The sequence below is a fragment of the Sinocyclocheilus rhinocerous genome, unplaced genomic scaffold (assembly GCF_001515625.1).
Source record: "Sinocyclocheilus rhinocerous isolate Xijiao unplaced genomic scaffold, SAMN03320098_v1.1 scaffold2792, whole genome shotgun sequence".
Classification (NCBI taxonomy): Eukaryota; Metazoa; Chordata; class Actinopteri; order Cypriniformes; family Cyprinidae; genus Sinocyclocheilus; species Sinocyclocheilus rhinocerous.
The window spans coordinates 6,402-15,608 of NW_015648609.1; the positions used below are offsets into that span (position 1 = coordinate 6,402).

The following is a 9,207-nucleotide window of genomic DNA, read 5'->3' on the forward strand; positions in this document are numbered from 1 at the left end:
GCTGCCCGACGCCTCCTCTGAGCTGTTGATCCAATCAACGTTAAAACGCCGATGAAAGCGGTAAGAATTACGTGAAACATTGCTGATGTTCGCGCAGTAGTGAGGGCTCTTTACATTTTGGCGCTGTTGTGAAGACGCATGTCACGTGACAACATCAACATGGCGGATGTAGTACGTCCGAATTCCATTCATACTACTCGCATTCATACTATATAGAACGTACTGTTTTAACGGTCGAGTAGTACGTTCAAATCCAAATGTAGTACCTACTAAGCAGTATGCGATTTCGGACGCACCCCGAGTGTGCTGTATGTAAATGTCGCCGGTAAATCCCTCCCACACGGCCACATTTGCTGAGGCTCGCCGTATTGTCAACACCTCCCCGCATTCTGATTGGACAGGGCTTGTTTTTACCCGCAAACCCCGCCCACTCTCTCCTCCCACTGATGATGGCCTGTCCCAAACACAAGACAAAAACACATTTCGTGTGCTCTGTTAGCGACGACTGATCCGTTCATCCGTCCACTGGCTGTTCAACCGCAGACAAAGATGGTTTCTCCGGTCACTGTGGTGAGTCTGTCACCCCTGTTCTCTACGAAAGCTTTTCATCCAAACATCCATGCATAATCGACATGATCACTTCATAAAGACAAGTATGATATCAGTTAAACTCGAATTGGCATTGCATATGGATTCATACGTGTATGGACCATTTTCATTTCGTTTTCATGTATTGCTTCGTTCTGCCAATCACTTCTTCTTCATATTCTTTATGTCGTATGGTTGTTATTTTTAAAATTACGCTTTTATTGACCTGCCGTTAAGGATATAACAATCCACATACAGTACGCTGACATCATTGTTTGTTGTAAATGTATATTTTCGTCTCTGCATCCTTGAGTCTGTTATCTTGAGAATAACAATGAGCACGTGATTATGGCCAGCATGCTCATGTTTACTTTACCTCTACAAACCATGTGCTATATGATCATGAACTGTGGCTGGTTTATTTATGCAAAGATTCCATTGATCTATAATTAAATATGCACTGTGCAATTCACTCTGCAGCGTTTTTTTTATTAAATATGCACTGTGCAATTCACTCTGCAGCGTTTTTTTTTCTCCATTCTCGGTATTTCCCCATTTGTCTCTGCTTTCATCTGCTTTCAAAGGGCTTTATTCAATGGAAACTCTCCTGACAAACCTTTATTCCTCTGTCAAACAGACGCATGCATTATGACTGGCAAAGAGAGCCATCCCAGTTCATGCAGTTTCTCTTGACATGACTTTAGTTTTGCTGACATAATCTAGATTACACTGTTTCAGTGAACCATTTTGTTTAAAATGTCCTCTGTTTTCAACACCTCTCTTCTCATAATATATATATATTCATACACACACACACACACACACACACACACACACATACATACATTCACACATTCACACAGTGAAGATACTTGACTTTTTCTAAATATTGTTAATCTTCATAACTCAAATATTAGCTGTAGGTATACCACTGTTATACTAATAACCAAGGCATTTCAACAAAACACTTTATTTTGTAGAAAACACAGCGATCAAAATTAGAGAACAGTAACCACTGTAGCATGAAAGAAGATTAAAACTACAATTTTGGAGGGTTACAGCTGTCAGAAATGATTAGGAACTGTAGAGGCCCTTGCTTTGAATGACTTCAGCACATCTGCGGCCGCAGGACATCACTAGTTTCTCAGACTGCGCTGCTGTGATCTTGGTCCACTCTTCTTCCATGTCTCTTCCATAGTTTGGTGACTGTAGTGGGTTTCTTAGCAATACTTTGTTGCCAAGGAGCTTCCAGAGATTTTCAGTTGGGTTTAGATCTCTGGGCTGGCCATTTCATTATTTCATTTCAATGTTCTTAGCTTCTTTACCCATTTTGCATTGTTTTGCATGAAAATTGCCGGCTGATTGGGAGATGCTTGCAGGGATGGTAATACCGCATGTTGCTGAAGGAGGTTCTGATAAACATTTGCATTCACTTTGCCATGTATCTGTATAAGAGGCCCAACTCCTGCTGCAGAAAACATCCCCCAAACCATAATGCTTCCTCCTCCACCTTTCATTGAATTCCCATCGGACCCAAACCAATTAAACTTGCTCTCATCACTAAAGTGAACTTTGGACCAGTTCTTCTCTCTCCACACAACATGCTCCTCAGCAAAGGTGAGCCTATCCTTTTGATTCTTTCTGTTGATGAGAGGTCACTTGGTCACTGCAGAGTGTGCTTTCAGTCTCACTTCTCCTAAATGTGCCGAGACAGATCCTTGCCCTGTTCATTGCTGAACTGGCGAGCAATTCCAGCTGCAGTGTTGAACCAATTCCCCATTGAGAGTCTCTGCATTATCCTGTCTTCTCGTGTATTTGTCTTACGTGGATGACCAGCCTTTTTGGGGGACTTGAATGAATTAGTGTCATTGTAAAGCTACACTATTCTAGAAATCTATTCTAGATTTGGAAGGACCAGCTTGTCGTGCAGTGACTGAAAGCAGCATCCCTTTGGCTTTCATCTGGACCGCCTCCTGTCCCAGGGTCTCAGTCACCTTAGCGGCCCACCATCTCAGTGAAAATTAGAGGAATGCTGCCAGTTAAATTATCACATAATTAAGGAAATTAGCAGAGGTATCTGTAATTGTTCTCTAATTTTGATCAGTGTTTCTTTTTTAAATATCTAATTTAAGTATTTTTTAGAAAAACTTAAAAGTATTTATAGATTATCTCATTTTGATATCCACTGTATGTATGTATATGTATGTATGTATATGTGTATATATATATATATATATATATATAATATAAATATTTGTCTTCATGGGAACAGATTTGGAGAAATTTAGCATTCCATCACTTGCTCACCAGTGGATCCTCTGCAGTGAATGGGTGCCGTCAGAATGAGAGTCCAAACAGCTGATAAAAACATTACAATAATCCAGAAGTAATGTAAATAATATGTACAATAGTGTAATTAGATTGCTGTACTAATTACTCTCTCTAAAACATATTGCATTACTTATTATTACTAATTACTTTCTAATTCCCATTTCAACCTTGACCAGTTGAACAATACAATGATAAACATGAAACTTCTCTTTTAATTCTTTCAAATAAATAATATTCAATTTCATAAATTATTCTTGAACTGTCAAAGTATTTAAAGGGAGAAGGTTACATTAAAAACATACATTTTTACATTATATGCAAAATTTTGATGTTAAATCCTCTATTGTTTTATATATATATATATATATATATACACACACACACACACACACACACACACACACACACACACACACACACACACACACACACACACGTGGTCAGAATTGTTGGCACCCTTGGTAAATATGATCAAAGAAGGCTATAAAAATAAATATGCATTGATTGACTCTCCTCCTCACTGTGCATTAGGACGATATAGACACACGTCCTCTTCCAGGCAGTTTCGTAGCATTTTCTGTTGATTGGAAATTCTTAATTATTGCCCTGATGGTGGAAATGGGAATTTTCACTGCTCTAGCTCTTTTCTTAAAGCCACTTTCTAATTTGTGAAGCTCAATTATCTTTTGCTGCACATCAGAAATATGTTCTTTGGTTTGGAATTTGGCCTTTGTTTTCCCTCCTATTTATATTTATGTGAATCAGGAAGCCATGGCTGGATAATTTCATGTTCATAATCACCCTGGAGTGCCCAAAATTGTGAATATGAATGGGAATATATTTCAGATATATTTTACTCATAAGAATTTCTAGGGGTAGCAGTAATTGTGTCCAACGTGTATTTGAGAAAAAAACATTTATTTCATAATGATATTTTCCCCCATTTTAAATTCTTATTATCCGATGAAAGGTTAGATTTTTGTGAATTTTTTAAAATAAAGATCAAAAGGATTAACAATGCAGATTTATTTTCACAGACTTCTTTGATCATATTTACCAAGGGTGCCAATAATTATTATTTACGTAGGGTGCCAATATATATATATATGTATATGAAACAATCAATATCTTTTTTCAAGAGAAAAATAAATTAAAGTAATTAGTTACTTAGTAATACATTAAACCCAACACTGGTAATAAGTAAATCCATCATGACATTTTTTTTACTTCAAACCATTGCTTCCATCTAAAATATAATATTCCATAATATTGCATAATTTGTAATAAGTCACCTTGTCTCACCTTGTCACCCTTGTCACGCTCTCATTGGCTTAATGAATCACCTTGTCTGAATCAGGAAAGAAAACGGCACATATCATGCACTGTTTACAAGCAAAAACAGTCCAAAATAGTGACCAGATGTGACAAGGTTAAAACACCTTAATGATGAATTGTTTTACAAACACGCAGTTTTTCATTTCACAAGGCATTAATAGATAGAGTCATGTGGATTACTTGTGGATTATTGTGATGTTTTTATCAGCTGTTTGGACTCTCATTCTGACGGCACCCATTCACTGCAGAGGATCCATTGGTGAACAAGTGATGCAATGATGCATTTCTATGTTGTGTTTGTAGGATTTCTTAAATTCAATTTTTAGAAAATAATCATTTAGGGGATGCATTTCTCCAAAGTGATTTAACATACAGCAAACAGCACAATGGTTATGGTTAGTGGATCATCCCTTGTGGGGTTCACACACCTACAACCTTTCATTTACCAGCTCAGATCTACAACTACAACGCTTTAACACCTCCTTTTTTAAAGATCTGCTCCACATGTTTACATTATAAAGAGATCATGCTGCGTACATACAATCTACTCACATCAACTGGGTAGAAATCAGAAGTACTTGTTTCACAGTGTCTCTGAATTTCAGTGTGACCTTTCTCAGACTGAGGGGTACACCAGAATCTGATTAAAATATAAACTTGCTAACAATAGCCTTTTTCCACTTCCCCCACGGGCAAAAACTTGAACTACAAATTCCAAGACTAACCAACAGGCATGGACTAAGAAGGGGATTAGGACAAGAAAAGTTAAATAGTTTCATTAATATGGGTTATTTTAGTAGTTGTCCCTATTACATAAGTAATATTACATGTATGTTGTGTACCTTGTTGCTGAGTGCAGTGTTACCAATATATAAGTACAGAGAGACTACATGTGTAAAAGGCAAGTATTATTATTGTTTATATTTACTGTTAGGGGTTTGCTCTTGTGACATTATTTCTTCTTCTAAAGAACATGCTAATTTCCTTCCAAAAGTAGGGGGAAAAAATAGACTTACAGTGAAGGAGGAACCCTTGTCATATCTAGAAACCATAATATCATTTGGGGGTGGGCTCTTTGGCTTAAAGGGGTCATATGATGTTGCTAAAAAGAACATTATTTTGTGTATTTGGTGTAATGAAATGTGTTTATGCGGTTTAAGGTTAAAAAAACACATTATTTTCCACATACTGTACATTATTGTTTCTCCTCTATACCCCGCCTCTCTGAAACGCGGCGATTTTTACAAAGCTCATCATCTGAAAAGCGAGGTGTGCTCTGATTGGCCAGTTATCCAGTGCGTTGTGATTGGCCGAATACCTCAAGCGTGTGACGGAAATATTACGCCCCTTACCATACTGTGATGCCCTGTCCCGGCACGACCAGACAAAACCAATAAAACCCATTACAAACGAGGCATTTGTTGCATCCAGTGGGGAATTAATTACGGATTATAATGACTTCTACTGTCTTTTTACGCGCTGCGTTGCGTCGCGTCGCATCGCGTCGCGTAAACATAAAACCATGTCTGTGTTTGTGATCGGAGAAATGACAAACAACAAGCACATTGCTCAGAACTCGCGTTTGAATCGTCAGTGGCAAATTCTTTAAATCACTTTGCTACCACCAAAACACCCCAGTAACCACTTAGCAACACCCTTGCAACCAACCCTAGAAACCATCCAGCAGTAAGATTAGACATGTTGTAACAGTATGACAGCTACTGCTCAATGTGGTGTAAGTTCTGGAAGACCCATTGAAGTCTTCCAAAATCATCCAGTTTTGTAATAAGGAGGTTGTGTAAGCAGACAGACTCATATGACCCTATGGGTCACCAGAGAACACTTATGTTTTGTTCTTCTGTGTTTGGGGTGTAAGTCAATACTTCCTCCTTTAGGTTTTCTTGGTTTGGTGGTGACTATCCACACTGTCTGTTGTAGTAAAGATGGCACTCGAGACAAAGGGCCCCAAATTTCATTTTCATGGGACATTAAACTTTGACATTTTTCTTGGGTTTGTTATACTTCTGAGACTTAGCAATTGTCATAGTTGTTATTCATGGTATCTCACATTTCAATGAAAACACACGATCACATTACACTTACTCTAAGTGCATCTTGTTAAGTGTTTTTTTTTATCTCCTCCAATTGTTAAATACAAGAACAGCTCACATGATGGTGTGTTTCACTTCCCATGAATTCAACTTCAATCTCTCTTTTGTCCTACAGGTCAAGAGCGAGGGTCCAAAGCTTGTTCCGTTCTTCAAAGCCACTTGCGTCTACTTTGTTCTGTGGCTACCCACCTCGAGCCCCTCCTGGTTCAGTGCCCTCATCAAATGTCTGCCCATCTTCTGTCTTTGGGTTTTTCTGCTTGCCCATGGCATCAGCTTTTTAGGTGCCCACTCCAGTGCCAGGAAAATCCTGGCAGGACTTATTTTTTCAGCTTTGGGTGACGCATTTCTCATCTGGCAAGAACAAGGCTACTTTAGTCATGGTGAGTTCATTCATTTGTGTTGCTCCGATTTGATTAAAAAAGGATTAAGAGTTATTTGCTATGTGGGTTGTTGGGAAGGGAAAGATATGTCATCCGTAGAACACAAATAATTCTGTTTATCAGAAGCTTTGTATCAATATAACATTGCATTTAACTTTTATTGCCCTTCCAAATGTGGGTTCAGTGAGTGTAAGCAAATGATTTTACAGCAGACTGTGTTTTTTTTGCAAGTCACCACTATCAAGCAAGACATTTTATGTTCTAACCCTGAACTATCATGCCTGATTCAGCAGCTCTTGCATGGAGAAAGTAGTGTAGAAGTTGAATGAGTTTTTTTAGGTCAGGGTTGAGGGTTGGAACAAACCATTCTGCCCGAAGATACCCTTGGGAACCACAGAGTTACTCAAGCAATGTTTCCTTTAGAACAAACAACAGTGTTAGGTTACCAAGAATAACATGTTTCCTGCTAAATCATGTAAAAGAGATATATACTGTATGTTATATGTTTTCATTCAGGGGTGTCCAATCCTGGTCCTGGAGACATTCTTGCAGAGTTTAGCTATAACCCTAATTAATCACATCTGAACCAGCTATTCAGGGTATTCAGATTTACTCAAAAGATTTATTAGGTGTGTTGGAGCTAAACTCCGCAGGAAAGTGGCCCTCCAGGAGCGGGATTGGACACCCCTGCTTTCACTGACATATTCTCAATGAAATTGTATTTGCCTTATCAGGACTGTTTATGTTCGCCATCACCCACATTCTCTACTCTTCGGCCTTTGGGATGAAGCCCCTCAACTTGAGAGCAGGTCTGGTCATTGCTGTCATCTCAGGCTTCAGCTACACCCTACTGTACCCCTACCTCTCTGGTCCCTTTACCTACCTGGTGGCTGTTTACATTGCTCTCATTGCCTTCATGGGCTGGAGGGCCATCGCTGGAGTCCAGCTCGCCAGTGACCTCTGGACCTGGACTAAACTGTCGGCCTGCCTCGGAGCCGTCCTCTTCATGGTGTCCGACCTCACCATTGCCGTCAACAAGTTCTGCTTCCCAGTTCCCCACTCCCGAGCCATCATAATGGCCACCTACTATGCTGCCCAGATGTTGATCGCATTGTCGGCTGTGGAATGTCAAGACGCTGATGCGGCTCGGAAAAGAGCCTGAGGAACCACACATTAACCAACCTTCCCCTAATGACTCAACATCGTTAACAGCTACACAGGTTCAAGTTCCACTTTCTGCAACCCCTGGTCCATCCACAGTTCCCCTGTCTGACCGTGGCCGGGAAATATTGGTTATATTTGAGGAATTGCCAGTTTAAGATCATGTGAGACCAAACCAATGGAAGAATTCTTGCTGGATTCATGTACAAGGTTGGATAGTCTTGGACTCTTAGTCAGGTTGACTCGACTTAGTCAGGTCTCTTCCCATAATTACAATACTGCATTTGTTTCCTCTAGTAGCACCATCATTTTGGTATTGAGAAAGGAAAGACAGATTAGTTTTGGCCTTCTGGTTACTAGATCCAAATATTCAGATTTTCCCAACTTAGCCAACTTACTTTCCCATTAAGTGTTGTCTCCATTTCGACAGAGACTATCGCAGTGTCCTCTCAATGTAAGACAACGTATCTTGTCCACTTCAGAGAGTCCCTGATGGCTTATATTGTGAACAAAGAGTGAGTCTTGAGTGACATAGTGTCTGGCTCTATAATGGACTAGCAAACAATATAAAGTGGTTCAGCCTCTTCTGAGGGGGCTGGTTTCCCCGTCTCACTGTAGATTTCCCAAATCTAATCAGAGAGCAGCATGAAAACCATTTTATACTATAGCAGATATGTTAGCGTAGTGCTGCTGTATAGCCTTGTCTTAGCATTGTGAGGTATACCTTATCCTGTGTCACTGACACATTGCAAAGTCATTTTGTTTCATAACTTGAGTTAGTACACAAACCTCCATGCCTACATGTGCTGGAGAAGTTGTCTTGTCATGCCTAATTGACTGCAACCAGTGCTAGCATTGTCTCTGGAGTAGATGAAGCCCACATCCTACATTATCTTTTGAGACGTGACCAATAACAATAAGAAAACACAGCTCAAGACTCATAAAAATGGATGTCGGTCTCTTTCTTGGAGGGGATTTAGTGACAGAGTGTTATCTTTGGCTTAGGTTTCTGCCAAGTCAGCAGCATTGCTCAGTACCTCTACCACAAGGAAACTGCAAATAAGTACAAGTTGAACTATTTATTTTGTGTATAGTATAAGATAATATTTGTAAAGAGGGTGTGATGTCAGACGATACACATGTATCAAGCTTCCAACCACTTTCCTTTGTCTATTGCCAGTAGGAAACATTTTACTCAAGGGAAAGTGGGACGCCCTGTGGTGGGCAATAAACATCTGTGTCGTCAGCTTTAGATTAGCCTGTATTTTATTTTCAAGCCAGTATTGTGTTTTTAAATTCTC

The 9,207-nt window shown here is 39.5% G+C and overlaps 1 protein-coding gene across 1 annotated transcript; it reads left to right on the forward strand.

Moving 5' to 3' along the window:
- Nucleotides 1-466: 466 nt before the first annotated feature.
- On the forward strand, nt 467-8,768 carry LOC107709947 (lysoplasmalogenase-like protein TMEM86A). The gene is made up of 3 exons (XM_016514614.1): nt 467-570; nt 6,481-6,745; nt 7,480-8,768. The coding sequence occupies exons 1-3, from the start codon at nt 550-552 to the stop codon at nt 7,905-7,907; spliced, it is 714 nt and encodes a 237-aa protein (XP_016370100.1). The 5' UTR covers nt 467-549; the 3' UTR covers nt 7,908-8,768.
- Nucleotides 8,769-9,207: the final 439 nt, after the last annotated feature.